This window comes from Rhineura floridana, chromosome 1 (assembly GCF_030035675.1).
Source record: "Rhineura floridana isolate rRhiFlo1 chromosome 1, rRhiFlo1.hap2, whole genome shotgun sequence".
Classification (NCBI taxonomy): domain Eukaryota; kingdom Metazoa; phylum Chordata; class Lepidosauria; order Squamata; family Rhineuridae; genus Rhineura; species Rhineura floridana.
In genome coordinates, this window is record NC_084480.1 from 312338658 (window position 1) to 312355195 (window position 16538).

At 43.7% G+C, this 16538-nt stretch overlaps 1 protein-coding gene across 1 annotated transcript in view; it reads right to left on the reverse strand.

The window, feature by feature from the left end:
- Nucleotides 1-14906, reverse strand: part of FAM135B (family with sequence similarity 135 member B) — a 153211-nt gene extending 138305 nt beyond the window's left edge. The window contains exon 1 of the mRNA XM_061607839.1: nucleotides 14830-14906. Coding sequence (XP_061463823.1) covers nucleotides 14830-14906 — 77 coding nt within the window. The remainder of the gene's footprint in view (nucleotides 1-14829) is intronic.
- Between the last annotated feature and the right edge of the window lie 1632 nt (nucleotides 14907-16538).

Below are 16538 nucleotides of genomic sequence, written 5' to 3' on the forward strand. Positions count from 1 at the left end.
TGGGAAGCATCAGAATGGCATGGGGGCATTTTAAATGTAACATGGTGGAATGTGAAAAATCTACGCTGGCTATAGTATACAGCCATTCTTGTGGCTGTATAATCAAAGTTCGAAGACGCCTTCCAGCCAGGCAAAAAACACTCAAAGCGGTGCAAAGCAGGGCTGGTGAGGGCTGTGGCCTGAGAAGATGGAGTGTGACCTTGGGAGACCTCCAAAGGCCAGGAAGAGAAGTCTTCAGCCCACCAGGCCTGAGGTTCCCCATCCCTGTTTTAAAAGGAGAATCAGACATTTCCAGTCTCCTCCTTACAGCTCCACTGATGGAGAGGGGAAGTGCCCGGGCCTGAGGCTTATGCAGGCTCGTGCATGCAACTCTAAACCTTTGTTTAGGATGATGTCCAAACCAGCCCTAGGTAGGTAGCCAGCCAGGAAGGCCGCCAGCTTCTGGGGTTCCATCACATTTTAGCATCACAGGTATGAAAGCTGTATATGCAAGGACTCCCTTCTTGCAGACATCTGTGCTATATGCCAAGAGGGTCTAGTCAGCACATGGGAATTTAGGGCTACTAGGCACAGCCCCTCTCTCATGTTGGGACATGTGAGATAAATGTCTGCATAGGGTTACTCTAGTAGCCCAGGAAAAAAGGGACCCACTAAACAGGACAGCCCAGATAACTGTATACTTATTAAAAAAAAACATTAGGGAGAATGATCCTAGCCCAGACCATTCCCTGCCATGCTAGTTTTCTATCAGCAAGGAGTTTTGTGTGTGTGTGTTCAGAAATGTGACACAAACACCATCACTTGTAATCTGAGTGACTCCAGCATTGTATCACCTTCTCATTGTGCTTCACATGTAGAACAGGCTTTTCCCTTTCAGTCGCAGTGACTCCCTTATTTCTCTCTGCTGCTGTACAAAGAAGCCAGGCACTTGTGAGTGAGTGAGAGCCGGCCATGGAAGGTGGGCTGGGCTGTAGCAGCTATCAAAACTAGCAACTGTTGCAGTCACTGTGAGGCTTCCCATCACATGGAGGCTTGTTTATGGGCTCCTGTGTGGGCTAATATATAGTCTCAAAAAATAATATACAATCCAACTTCCCAGATCAGTAATTCAGTCAAGCCATTCTGTGGTCATTTGTGCATGGCACTTGACTCCTGGGCCAGTAAAAACAGCATCAGATTGATTTGCAGTTAGCTTTGCATTTGTAGTATGCTTTGTTTGAATGTTTGTTTGTCCAAATTGTCAGCTTGAAACGGGGCTACATTTTGAATTGGGCTGTTTTCCATGAGTCAACTTTAGGAACAGGCAAGTCTTAAGTCATTCATAGTCCCAAACACAGCAAGCAGCATGGCTTTAGTAGAGATAGATGAATCTGTCAATTTCAGTTTCTCACTTTCTAAATTTTCCAATCTTAAATTCATTCTGCCACATTTACACATCTGTGGGTGAATTTTAGTCCTCATGAACATTCTTTCTCCTAATGTAACATTTTGATGCAAATTTTTCTAGTCTACACCTTTTGTCAAGCAATTAATGTTTACTAATATTTTAACTCTTTAATAAGACAAAATCTATATGAGTGAACAAAAATATGTCTTTTACCAAATCACTTTCTTATTAGCTTAAATTGTCAAGGTTCTAGCTTTGGTGTACAAAATCATACACAGCTTGGGACCAGGATACCTGAAAGATTGCCCTACCCCTTATATGCCCAGTCAGTTACTGCACTCTGCAGATGAGGGGCTCCTGCAGATACCATCTTATTAGGAGGACCGACCTGCACAACCCAGGAAGAGAACCTTGAGTGTTGTGGCACCGACACTTTGGTATTCCCTCCCCTTAAATATTAGGCAGGTGCCATCTCTGTTATTTTGGGGATGTTATTGAAGACCTTCCTCTTCCAACAAACCTTTTAAGTAGAGGCCTTATCCCAGTCTGTGTCTGTGCTGGAATTGCTTTTTACGATTTTTTTTTAAAGTTGCTTGTTGGGACTGCCTTCAAGTCGATTCTGACTTTTGGGCAACCCTATGAATAGGGTTTTCATGGTAAGCGGTATTCAGAGGGGGTTTACCATTGCCTTCCCCTGAGGCTGAGAGGCAGTGACTGGCCCGAGGTCACCCAGTGAGCTTCATGGCTGTGTGGGGATTCGAACCCTGGTCTCCCAGGTCGTAGTCCAGCACCTTAACCACTACACCACACTGGCTCTCAAGTTGCTTCTTAAAGATATTTTTAAAGATGTTTTGTTTACTTTTTTTAAGTCGTTTTGTTTGTAAGAAGTTTTGGAACGATTCTGGTGTTTTTCTTTGTGCCTTGAGCTCCTTCTGGGAGGAAGGGCAGGATATAAATTTAATAAATAAATAAATAAGCTGAGAAAGTGTCCCATATTGGTTTGATGCACGTAAAGACAAGTTGCAGAATCTGTCAAATGAAAAATAAATAAATAAATAAAATAACAAGTGTCTAAATGTGGGCTTGAGGCCTTGGCCAAATGATTCTCCAGGGCTTCCCACTGATTGCCCCATCTCTGCTGGCTGGTTCCCATTGGGATGAGTAGGGTAGAAGGCAGAGAGGCCAACAGAAGGTGGAGCCAACTAATTTTAGGTTTACCCTCCTCCTTCCTGCTGAGGTCTAACATGGCAACCCTTAGACTAAGGAAGAGGAAGCTTGTCAGGTAGTGCCACCCCCTGGACTGGATGTAAGAAAGAAGGCAGGCAGGTGGGGGCTGGCTGAGGGCAGACTGATGATGGTGGGCAGTGCCCCACTTGCCCAAGTGGACCAGCCTCTGCTGGCCCTGGTAAAGTGAGAGATGGTTGTGATTATCACTTGATAAACATATTTATTTTATGTATTTATTTATAGATGTATGTATTATATAAATATATTTGTATGCCACTATTTCATTTTTAAAAAAGCAGTTTACAACAAATTATATATATATATAATATATAGTACAGATAGTATGAACCAAAAGAAGGTAAAAACAAAGATCAGGTATTGTAAAAAGACATCTTCATTGCCTGCGTAAGCCTGGAAGAACAGAAACGTTTTCAGCAGGCATTTGAAAATGAAAACAGAAGGTGCCTGCTGAATATCTGTTGGAAGAGAATTCCAGAGAACTGGGCCAATGACACTGAAGGCTCAATTTTGTGTCAATGTTAAATGAGCCTCGCCAGTTTGGGGGACGACCAATACAACTCCTGAAGATGATCTCAGTGATCGAGCTGGGATATAAAGGTGCAGGCAGTCCCTAAGATACTCTGGACTTAAGTTGTTCAGGGCTTTGTAAATTAATACAAGGGCTTTGAACCTGACTTAGTAGTGGATGGGCAGCCAATGCAGATGTTTTAAGAGTGGTGTCACATGTTCTCGGTCATGTGCTCCCATCAGCAGGCTAGCTGCCACATTTTGCACCAACTGCAGCTTCCAGACCAGGTCCAAGGGCAGCACCACATAGAGCACATTGCAGTAATCCAGCCTCAAGATTATCAACGCATGGGATACAGTGGTTAGGCTATCCCTGTCCACCATAGCTGACGAACCAGACAAAGCTGGTAAAAGATACTCCTAAACACAGAGGATTCTTGGGCCTCTAGTGACAAAGATAAATTTGTCTAAGCTATGGACCTGGTCCTTCAGAGGGAGTGGAACCCCATCCAGAACAGGTAACTTGTCTATCTCCTAGACATGGAAACACCTACCCTAAGGGCCTCCATCTTCCCAGGATTCAAGCACAGTTTATTAGCTCTCATCCAGTCCACTGCAGCATTCAGAGAGAAATCCAGGGTGTTCACAGCCTCTCCTGATTCAGATGTTATGGAGAAACAGAGCTGCATATCATCAACATACTGATGACATCTTGCTCCAAAACTCTTAATGATCACTCCCAACAGCTTCATATACATGTTAGATAGCACTGGGGAGAGAATAGTACCCTGTGGAACCCCATAATACGAGTGCCAGGGAGCCGAAGAACACTCATGCAGTGCTACTCGCTGGATGTGGCCCTGAAGTTAAGAGTAGAACCATCGTAATAATATGGTGCCTCTGATATCCATCCCACTGAATCAGTCCAGGAGGATACCATGATCAACAATACCAAACACCACTGAAAGATTGAGCAAAAGTAGCAGGGCCCTTAGTTGGACCGAGCGGGGGCTTAAAAGTAAAGCCTAGACACAGTTTGGCGCTCTTTGAACAAACCTTGGATGAGTGAATGGGTGAGTGAATAAAAACTTGTGACTCCCAAGATGCTGACTTTTGTGCAAGATCCCAGGTCTGTGGAACAATCCTTGGTCAAATGCCAATTTTCACCACAGCAAAGACTGGTAGCATGTGATGCAGAAGCTGCACTATGCCTTAGGGTCTTTGCACATGGCTCCATCGTGCAATGCCAGCCTGTGCACTGTGGCAATGCTTTGGGGAATAAAACCTACAATCCCTTGGCTTAACCTTTAAACCGCTGCCTGGTCCAACTAAGCTTTAAAATAGGAGGCCAAACTTTTAAAAATTGGATGTAGGTAAACCAAAGGCTGGATCTTCTCTCTTTTTATATATTATTATTATTATTATTATTATTATTATTAGCTTCAGAATCAAATGGTAGTTTGCTTTCAGAAGCCTGCACTTCCAGGCATCAGAGAGAGAGGAGGGGAGGAATGAAATCTCTAACCTTTTTATCCCCCACAGTTCTCTGACAGCCGCATGAACAGGCTTTCTTGAAAGCGCCTTTTATGCTCACCTCAGGAGCTGCCCTTTATTGGCACACTGCAGTGAGGCCTGCCTTCTTATTTGCTCTGCGTCGGCATTTTTGCAGTAATCTGCCCTTTGCTTCCCCTTCAGAATGCAGGACAAAAAGAGGAGAGGCAGATTTTTTTTAAAAAGTGGGGGGGGGGGAGAACAGGAGGCTGGCTGGAAACTTAAGACGGTAAGCAAACAGCATTTGATTCCAGCCCAGCAGGGATGCAGAACAAAGGAGAAAGGGCAGAAGCATCAGGGAAACAACAAGAGTCAGACATAAAGGCCCTGGTAGCTGCACAGTGGGTAAGCAGGAGGACAGATCACTTCAGTTTTTTCTAGGGAAAAAAAGCTTTCCTGTGTTTACAAATATTTTCTGGGCCGGCCCTACCATTACACAAAGTGAAGCAGGCACCTCAGGCAGCAGATGCAGAGGGGACTGATGGCAAAATGCTTCTGAATGCCAGGTGCTGGGAAATCCCCAGAGGGGAGACTGAAGTTCTCCCAAGTTGCTGAGTTATGGTACCATTTAGCAGGTCCTGCTTCTGGGCTTCCCATAGGCATCTGGTTGGGCGCTGTGAGAACAGGATGCTGGACTCGGTGGGCCTTGAATGAATGGATGAATGGATGGCAAATCCGGAAGTGCAGGGTCCCTTGGTGATAGTCACAGCTGAGCCACCAGTACCCCGTTTTGCTCCTAGGTTGGGGATGAGATCCTTGTCAATGCCTTCTCCCACAACAACAGTTGTCCCTAGGAGCCAATAGGCATGAACGTGTGGGAGAGTTACTGAAAAGAGTGATTTACCTCCTTTCACTCTGATTGGTTCCAATCAGCAGGAAGAAACATATTAGAAAACTCTTCTCAGTGACTATCACACTCACTCCCTTTTCATACTGATTGGCTTGTAGAATGTTGGAGACATAGAGATCCTGACGGGACCCTGCTACAGAACATTAAGGGGTCTAAGACCCAACAGGGTTCTTCTTACATTCCTATCATGTTAGATGACAGAATGTGCGTGCCACATGGCCTGACTCAGGCTAGCCCATTGCCCTCGGGTACAGTGCTGAAGCAAGTTTCAACTGCCCTTCTGGTCATGGAAAGGAGGGAGTGCTATCTTGCCCCAGACCAGCCCTGAATATTTTGCCAGGCCGCTCTGAAACTCTCAGTTTAGTGGAAGCTCTGAATAAAAGAAGGAGGCAGAGTTCAGTTTTGAGGAATATAGGGGGTTCCATTATCAACACTGGAATCTGCAAATATCAGTGGAATCTGAAGCTTTGTTCTTTTCCATATGAAAAAGCCCAATTGCTGCTTGAAATGTACTAAGATGGGTGGAATTCATCCAAGCTTACCTGTTGTTCTCACTGAAACACTGGCAATTGTGCAAAACAAGGCTATTTTTCCCCTTTCCTCTGAGCAGAGTAAACACTTCAAAAAGTACATTTAGTGCTGACAAGAAATGCCAGACTGACAGCCCAGGAGACTGATGACTTCTGTTCACCATGTGATACATGCCTCTCAGAGAGCTACATTGCAACATCCCTTTGCCAACATGACTCAATCATGATTTGCGGAGAGTCCTCTTGCAAGGGATGAAGGGAGCCAGCTGTTCATGAGGTTTTCTTCAGGAACTTGGCTCCTACTCCAAACTGCAAACTTCAGATGATGCTCCTAGCACTGGGGTGCCCAAAGATGAGTCTTTAGACAGTTCTTGAAGTCCACAGAAGGGGATGGGGGAGAAATTCAATTCGGTTTGCATTTAAAAGGGGAATTTTCCTAATCTGCACTTTCTGAAATAATACATAAAGTGAAATTCACACATTTCCAAAAATTTTGGTACAGTTCTTCATCCACGAAATACCAAAATCCCTATACTAAAGTGTGCATATAAATGCATGTATGTGAAGATAACATGCATAAATGCATTATATTAGGGGAAACTGCTTTGCAAAAAATGTGTATATTAGACAAAACTGCATCTAAAATGTATATCTTAGGGGAAAATTGCACAAAAAGTGCTGACATTTTCATGAGACCTTTATTTTACTTTATTTTTAAACAGCAAACTGATATGAATATGTGTAAAACTGAAGACTGGAAAAATGAGAATCTGAGAGAAACCAAAATTGTTCTGTTTGCCCATCCTTAATACTTTGGGCTTCTCTTGAAATTATTCAGGTGGTTTGCCCCAAAAGGGGCTTAAATTCACTCCAAGTCTCCCTTTAGGTCATCAGTGGCTAACCTGTGACCCTCCAGATGTTACTGAACTTAGTTCCCATCTTACTGTCATTTTTCAAAGGTGAAAAATAAAAAAATCAACTCATCTTTTTCAAAAGCAGCCTTAATCTGAAAGCAAGATTTTTCCCACTACAAAGGAGAAATCTCCTTCAATCAAACAGAATATCATGCAATACCAGCAGACAATGTTGTCAGAACTACATCTCCAGGGACTGCAGTTTTCCCAAGTTGCTGAGTTATGGCACCATTTAGCAATTAGGTCATAACTGCTCCTCTGGTAATAAGAGCAGAGGATTCCTTTAATTCACTTAGCGCTGGGAATCGTCCATTTCTGCTGCAGAATCTCTTGTTGCCCCAACATTGTAAAGCAGAGATGAGGAAACCTGCAGATGTTGTTGGATCCCCACTCCCATCAGTCTCGGCCAGCATGGCTAATGGTGAGAGATGATGGGAGCTGTAGTCCAAAGCCATCTGGAAGGCTACCAGTTCCCCAACCCTGTTCTGCAGCATGTGTATGCCCTCTAGAACAGCCTTTCCTGAACTTTGGGTCCCCAGATGTTGTTGGACTACAGTTCCCATCATTCCTGACCATTGGCCATGCTGGCTGAGGCTGATGACAGCTGTAGTGCAGCAACATCTGGAGAACCCAATGGTTGGAAAAGGCTACTCTAGAATGTTTACATTAATAGTGCCAGATGTATGAATTCTGTCCTGCAGTCCCAAACTGTGTCTTTCTTGGCAGGAGGAGCTGTGTTTAGCTTGGTGGCTAAGAAATGCCATGCCATATCATACAAATATATTTTGCTGACTAGCAGAATGTAAATGCTCAGAGCATGATAATCTCAAATCTCCTGTCCCTGAAGTAATTGCTGTTATTCTTGTTCCCTGACAGCAACCATCCCCCCATGGTTGAATTTTCAATCCTATTAAAAGCCAACGTCCTGCTTGTTTGAGGGCATCATCATAAAATACTTCATGCACAGCCAAATGATTATGCTACAGCATAACAAACTATTCATTTTTTGCAAGCTTTCTCCTGGGTGGCAGGAAATACAATTACACTGCGAAGGAGTAAAGGCATACATCTTGCCCACAGATTAATGGATATACAGTATCTTGAAAACCAGAATTGGATGTAGACTTATGAAAAGACTGACTTGCATTTAATCACCTAGTCCATTAGCAGAGAGCACTTAGAGTGATTAAAGCGCTAAGGTGCCCAATCTAAAACATTGCACATTTAAACTCTAGAACATAAAGCCATTTAAAAAGCCTTCAGTGTGAAGGGTCCCTTTGAAATGTTTTACTAGTATGATGTAAACCTTTTTGCTTACTTCAGCATTTCTTGAATATTTCACCAAAGCGGGACCCTGCAAATTCACATTGAAATTTCACTTTAGGTGACATCAGGGGGAAAGCCATAGTTTAATCCTAGCATATTGCTTTGTACATAGAAGGTCCCAGATTCAATCCTTGGTTGCCTCCAGTTTAAAAGGTCCTCTTTAAGGTTAGGGTATCCTGCCACTGCCAACCAGAAAGACTAGTATTGGGCTAGAACAGCCTTCCTCAACCTAGTGCTTTACAATGTTTTGGACTATAATGTCTATCATCCCTGGCCACTGACCATGCTTGCTATGGTTGATGGGAGCTATAAGATCTGAAAGATCTGGGCTGCACCAGTCAGTTAGATCAGAGATGGGGAAAAGCCAGACTCATGGGACAAGTGCACTCCAGGGAAATTTTCTTCACTCATCCTGGAGGACACCCAGCTGTAGTGAAAGGAAGATGACAATCCACATCATAGCTTGACTAACAGTTAACCCCCATTGGTTCGCTCCTCTCACAGTCTTTCAGATGCTTTGCCCAAAGAGAAACCTCCCATTTCACTTTGACCATAATAAGAATCCAGTCCAGCATCCTGATCCAGCCAACCAGATGTCCATTATAGGAAGCCCACAAGCAGGACCAAAGCATAAGAGCACTTGCTAGCTGTATAGAAACTTATGTTGTTGTTTGTCTCACTGAAAGTCCCTTCATTCCATACTTCGAAAGACCCATGTTGCAGACGATGAGAGGGGGAGTGAGTTTAGTCTTCACCGAAGCCATTTGGTAAGTTCATGGTTGAATGAGATTGAACAGGATGCTTAAGAACTTAAGTAGAGCCTTACTGCATCTGACCAAAGACCCATGTAGTCCAACATTCTGTTCTCATAGTGGCCAACCAGATGCCTAAAGGAAGCCCACAAGCAGGACCTTAGTGCAACAGCACTCTCCCCATTTGTGTTCCTCAGTGACTGTATTCAGAGGCATCCTGCCTCTGATAGTGGAGACAGATGCCTTGCCCTGTATTATCAATAGTAACCCAGGAGCTGCAATGCATGCAATGAAGGGTTGCAGCTCAGTAGTAGGACATCTGTTTTGGATGCAGGAGGTCCCAGGTTCAATCCACAGAATCTCCAGGTATGGCTGGGAATGTCCCCTGTTGGAAGCCTTGGAGAGCTGCTGCCAGCCAGTGCAAATAACACTGAGCTAGAGGGACCAATGGCCTGATTCAGTATAAGGCACCTTCCTTATGTTGTGTGCACTGCACAGTGTCATAGTATTCATGTAGACAAATGCATAACAACAACAAACTACTACTACTATTAAATTTATCACCCACTGTAATGGGCTAGCCCAAATATTGGCTTAAATATGCATAAATTATTGCTGAAATAGCTTCCATTTGCTTATATTTGCTTCCATTTGCTTATGATTGCTTAGCCTATAGCTTATCGATGCATAAGTTGCAAAAGAGCCAAAGAGTAAAAAAGGCTAGTTTTAAAAATGGGCTTTGCCCTCCCTTCTGAAAAAAGCAATGTTTTACTATGAGGCAAAGTACAAAATGATAAGGAAGTCTAGGCAGTCAGCTAACACTCAACAAGGAAGCTCCTTATATGGTGGAGTTAAGCAAACTAGTTGTTGATATAAATCACACTAGGCAAGAAGGTGGCATGAAGAGGCACAGTGAAAAGGCGGCAACTGATAAGGCCATGGGAACATGCCCCCTCTTTGATAACAAATTTGTATAAAAGGCCAGGTTTTATAGCACTCATTACCCTCAGGCACCTGGTTGGCCACTGTGAGAATAGGATGCTGGACTAGATGGGCTACTGGCCTGATCCAGCAGGCTCTTCTTATGTTCTTATGTTCTCCACTCTGGTTAGAGTGAGGGTTGAAGAGAATGCAGGAGACCCATCCATCTATTCCATCCATGACATCTGATGGGCGATGTATCATGACATCGATGTACATTGTAACTGACTCTGTAATATGACTGAGAGTTTAGCTCAGTCTTTCATCTATTGTAACCTATTTTAACTAAGATATGCCTTCCAAGTCTCATACTTTGCGGTTAAATGGATATCCAGCAACTTATTTCACGTTGATATATATTCCTATTTTTCTTTTTCTGCAATGTTGGCTAAGGCAACATTTTATTAGAATGCATATTATATGAACATTTATAGGCAACATTTTATAAGAATGCATTTTATTAGTTGTTGTGTGCAAAATATGAATAAATAGATTATATTATAAAGATTATTCTGCTGTCTGAAGTCTGACTCCCAAACAGAAAATTTCTTGTACCTCCCAAGACTCAAGAATTCCTCTATCCTTCGCCTGCATTGATACCTGCTGTTAATGTGAGCTTAGGTGAACTTTCAACATATAAGGACTTTAAGTAGACATGGAAGAAGGGAGAAAACAAGAACCCTTGACCCTGTGTATTCACAAGAAGGGGGGCGGCCTTGCCGGTATCACTGCCCATCACCAATAGGCCCTAGGCTGCATCACAACAATATATCAATATAAAATACATTTAACACAGGTCAAAACATCCACAGCTCTCCTGATGTTGCTGGGCTACAACCAAAGCTTGGAAAAGTTACTTTTTTGAACTACAACTCCCATCAGCCCCAGCCAGCATGGCCACTGGATTGGGCTGATGGGAGTTGTAGTTCAAAAAAGTAACTTTTCCAAGCTCTGGACTCCCACCATCCCTGTCCATTAGCCATGCTGGCTAGGCAATACAGGAGCTGGAGTCCAATCATATTTGGAGATCCACAGGTTTCCCATCCATGCTCTAATTAAAATAGTGATTTCCCAGAGACAGGGACCAGACATTTAGGGCATATGGGCAACCCCCGTTCTCATTCCACTATATCTGAGCACAGTCAAGTCAGTAAGGCTATTCACAAACAAAGTACGTCCAATGGAGTTGGTGGCTCCATATCAGTGGGGCATAGAATATGCTCTGAGTTTTAGTCCGAATATCATGGGCCCCCCTCAGAGGACTCATCTGAGGAGGAAGAGGAATGGGAGACTGCAGACCCAGGAGAGAGGACAAGCAGGGAGATATCCCAGGACCCTTCACCAGACCAGAGACAAGCCCCTGAGGGAACCTGCCTGCCAGAATCAGGAAGCGACCAGGAGGCTGCCCCTTCCCCAGCAGACAGAAGACACCAACAGGTGTTGCAGCAGAGAAGGCAACCAGTGCGATTAAGGAGCAGGAGAGCCTGCAAGAACACAGGCTAATTGGAAGCACCTGGGCCAGCATGCAGAGTACAAAAGTCTGGAAGGAAAGGGAGACTCCTTGCTAGAGTCAACATCAAGCCTTGCTGCAGACATTACTCCAGCTCTCCTGTTAAACCCGTGCCTTGAACCCTGCCCTGCCTGATTAGACCTCTTGGTTTCTGGACATTTGGACTCCCTTAAGGACTTCTCTGCCTCCTCCTTCAGTGCTTCCCAAATGGTAAAACACGCTGGCTGACCCCCTGATTCCTCTTGCCTGGCAGAGTTGTGGTCTGGCCTTATCTGTTCATTAGCTGCATATCTCTGTGAACCCCCATGTTTGACACTGAACTTTCAAGAAGTTGTCCTCCAGCTGAGCACCTTGGACAGTTTCTTAAAAGTTCAGACTAAAACCCAGAACAGATTCCACTGACCTGGAACCATCTGCTGCCACTGCTTAAGTCCAATATTTAATCTGGAAAACCCATGATATGATTGTTGGAAGCTCTCTCTCTTTCCCTCAGTTGACTTACATTACTTATTTTTCCCCTCTGTACTTGGTAGCCTTCATTAGCTCTTCTTTTATGTTTATGAAAACACACACCCAAATTGTCAATTACTTTGAATGGCATAAGAACAAGTGGGATGGAATGAGAACTTGACACAAGCAGGCAAATCAATTAATTGATCTCTGTTGAATCTGGATAACTCTGTTTCCTAGTTTATTAAAGAATGTCAGAAGCGTTAAACTGATGTTGGTAGCAGTTCAGCTGTCTCCACTCATTAAATCACAGGCGATGAGGTAAATTTGGATGGGAAGAAGAAGCCTTCAGATGTGCTTCCCTTTCAAAAACTGCATTATATATGCTTGACCTTTAGATCTCAGTAACATGCTCTTTCTCTCTTTTTAAAAAAGACAATGTCCTTTGAATTTGCCTCTTCCATATCCCAAATTTTCCAGTGTCTGGTTTTGATTGACATAAACATTGACTGAGAATGCAGATTAATTTTTGCTGTTATTTCCAAATATCCTCTAAACAGCTCAGGGTGCTACACATGGGGTTATACTATTTTAGCTTTTGACATACCACCTTGAAATAATTGTGTTAAGGCTATAATACTATATATACACTAAAAATGAGTGGATCTGTCCATGTTTGTTTCTCTCAGTTTCTCATTTTTTTCCAGTCTTAAGTTAATTATTTTATGGTCACAGACCCAGTAAGACTCGTAAGTTCAGTAGTGTGCATTTCCACATCAGTTTGTGATTTTTTAAAAAAAGTCCTGTTGAAATATCATCAGCGTTTTAGTGAGCATTTCTCCTAATATATACACGCATATGTATGTATTTTTTCCTAATAAAGCAATTTCCCCTAATATAATGCCGTTTTGTATGCTGTTTCCACTAATATATAGTGTACATTTTAATGCACGCTTGATCCCAGTAATTCTGTACCTTTGTGTAAAGTTACTTGATTGGAGAACTGGATTGCACAATTCAGTGCACATTTTGAAGGATGGCTGTGGTTCAGTAAGCATATTATTTTGGAAAGTGCACATTAGGTAAATTTGCCTTTCTGAATTGAATTTCTCCCCATCCCCGACATACATTCTCCTGGGAGTAGTTCCAGTGAATTCAGTGGAATTCAATGAGATGGATAGGATTGCACTGCTCAAGGATGTCTGGGGGGGGGAAGGGGGCTCCCCCCCTGGAATTCTAAATGTAACGGTGGGTGGAGTGGGTTGCCAATTACCTGTAGTAACAATTCATAGACCTTGCCCACCCTTCCCCAAGAAATATTTCTGCAGACCCTCTTGGCACTGTTTGTTATTTTCTTGGCATTTCTTTTCCATCAGTTTGTTGAGTATTTTACATTACTGATTGTAGCCTTGCATTCTCCAGCTCCATTACAGAATATATGATAAAAATATATTTTAAACAGATAAAATAAGACTACTACAAGACTTTGAACCTCATCCATGGCTAGTATCCTCTTCCCACCTGCTACCAAGCTTCATGGTAATCCAACCCACCATTATTTTTTATTGGCTTAATGGCTAATTGGCTTTTGACTCCATAATCCAATATGCCTCCAGGTTATTGAACTTCAACTCCCATCATCCCTCACTATTGGTCCTGCTGGCTGGGGCTCATGGGAGTTGGAGTCCAATAATGTCTGGAAGGCACCAGGTTAGCCACCCCAGAATTAGCCACTTGCTGTTTGGATACTGACTGCCAGCAGGTAAGGATCTCAAACTAGGTGTTTTACTGGGGGGAGCGGGTGCTGTGGAGGGAATTTGCTCCCTATACTACTATGATAGATGGCAGACGCTGTTGGCCTGATCTTTGACTATGGGGGGTACTGCAGACTTCAGTCCAATGTGAACCACATGACTCAATGTGCAAATAGGGTCCTATAAAGATGCTGACTCTGACCTAGTTCCTTAGTCTGAACAAGTCATTGTGTTGGCTGAATTGTTCGTACATTCGGTTTCCTGTTTACAGCCAGCCACTCACTAACTCACCTGCCTCTTTCTGAATAAAGGCAGCAGGAAAATCAGAGTTGAAACTTCAGCTATGTTTTAAAAGCTACTTGAATCCATTTAGCCTTTTATTCCATGGTGCTGACTTAGGTCAGGATGGGAGGACTGCTTTGCATGCAGAAGGCCCCAGATTCAATCTCCAGGTAGGGTTGGGAATGTCCCTGCCTGAAACACTGGAGAGCTGCTGCCAGTCAGCGTAGACAATACTGAGCTAGATGGACCATTCGTGGTATAAATGAGCTTCTTGCTAAAAGCACCAGATAAAAAGCAGCATAAAAATATAGGAATAAGTTGCATCCAAGGTTACAGATGTTATTAAGAAGCCTGGGGGATTTTTAAAAAGGCCATTACCTGGTACTAAAAGGTCATCAATATAGTGTCAGGTAATCCTCTAAGGAAGAGTATGGGGTGCCAATACTGAAAAGGCCCTCTCCCTTGTCACCTGGAATCCTCTAGATATTTTGGACTGCAGCTCCCATCATCCTCAGCCAGCATTGTCAATGGTTAGAGATGATGGGAGTTTTAGTCCCAAAAACATGTGAAGGACATCAGGCAGGGGAAGGATGACTTGCTCCAACTTTGTTTTTCCATGGCCAGTGAGATGCTTCTGGAAACCCGCAACTGGAGATGGTCACAGATTGTGGTTTCTCCAAGCAACTGGTATGAAGAGGCATCCTCTCTCTTAGTGTGGACATCTGACATACTTCTGAATGCCTGTGTCTTTCTTATTCAAGAACTTTACATGGATATATTGACTCACCCTCTCTGGAAGAGATCCACATTATGGAATTTGTGCAGCTCCACAGAAAATTCAACAGTTCCCTGGACCTCCGACATGATGTTTTCAGGTCATCACCTAAAGCCCAGGTAAAAAAGCAAAAGGTTGTCTGAGCAGATGGAAAAGATAGAAATGTGCAACAGGAGCTTCTTGAAAGCCTATATGGTTCCAATGGCAAGTGTGTTGGTCTTTGAACTGGGAAGCCTCAGCACTATCAATAAGGCTCCCTTTTCTGAATCCAGAAAAACAGTTGCATTAAATCCAGCATTTTTATTGCTGACAGCAGCTACCCAGTGCCACTGGGAGCTGATCAGCAGAACTTGAAGGTCTTACCTTTCCCTTGTTGCTTGGCCCTAAGCTCCTCAGTCTGGAGAGGTATATTCTTACACATGCACATAATGTGTTGCTCCCCTTAAATATTAGACAAGTGCTGTCTCTGTTGTCTTTTTGGCACCTACTGAAGATCCTCCTCTTCCAACAAGTCTTTTAAATAGTGATTTTTCTCAATCTGTATCTGTACTGGAATTGTTTTATTAGTGGTCGTTTGTACCCTGGGCTCCTTTTTTGGAGGAAGGATGGAATATAAATGTAATAAATACATAAATCACCTTTGTCATCACAGAGGAACCCAACTCATCTGCATCAAACATTTGATTAGCAAGGAAACAATGTGGCTACCCTGGTCCATTAGGGCAAATGGACCACAGCCCCACCCACCAACCTCAGTCTGCCCTCAGCCAACCCCCACCTGCCCACTTTCTTACGTAACATCCTGTCCAGGGGGTGTCACTGCGTGCCTGTCAGGTCCCTTCTCCCCATTTAGTGTCAGTGCTTCCCGTGTAGAACTCAGCAGGGAGGAGGATGGGGACACAACCAGAAATAGTTGCCTCTGCCTGTCATTGGCTCTCTCTGCCTAATGTTGGTCTCCCTGCCTTCCGCCCTACCAGTCGGCACCAGCCACCATTCAACCACGCCTGCCTGCTCCCACATAAGTCACTGATGTTCCGTTCATTCTTTTTTTGCTTTCCATGGGTGGTATTCAAGGCTAGTCCGAAGTGGAAGAGAGCCATTGAAATCAATTGGCATGGCTTACTTTTATTAATTTTAATGGGTCTACTCTTAGTAGGACTTGGTTGACTACAACCCTATGTATGAGTTGTGTTTTCAAGTACTTGTACCTACCAGTCCCTCCTCAAAGCCCACATTTTCTGTGTAGCCTTTGGCTTATCCAAGGAGTGGGGATCCTTCTTGGCTCCAGGGGCCAGATCTTGATCTGGTGCCACCCCATGTGCCAGCTTTGACAACATTAAACCACATGATGTCACTATGATGCCACATGATTGACAGGTAGGTTGACCCGCCCGCTGGTCAAAATTCCTTGCGCTTGTTATGCAGCACTCCTTGAAGCAGTCTCTACCCCCCCCCATTTAAAGACTGCTGGAGCTGGAGTGATCTTTAGAGGGGGAAGACTCCTTCAAAGAATGCTTGCTTGTAGATAGTCTCTGAGCTCTCATACTGAGATGACAGAGTGAGGACTGTCTTCAAGAGTTTTGCAGTGCTGTACGAAGCACTCTGTCCCCACCCTGTTTAAAGATCGCTGGAGCAATATTTGAAGGAGAGGACACTGCTTTAAGACAGTCTCTGCACTCCAGTCTGAGCATAAGCACACAGAGATAGTCTTATAGAGATAG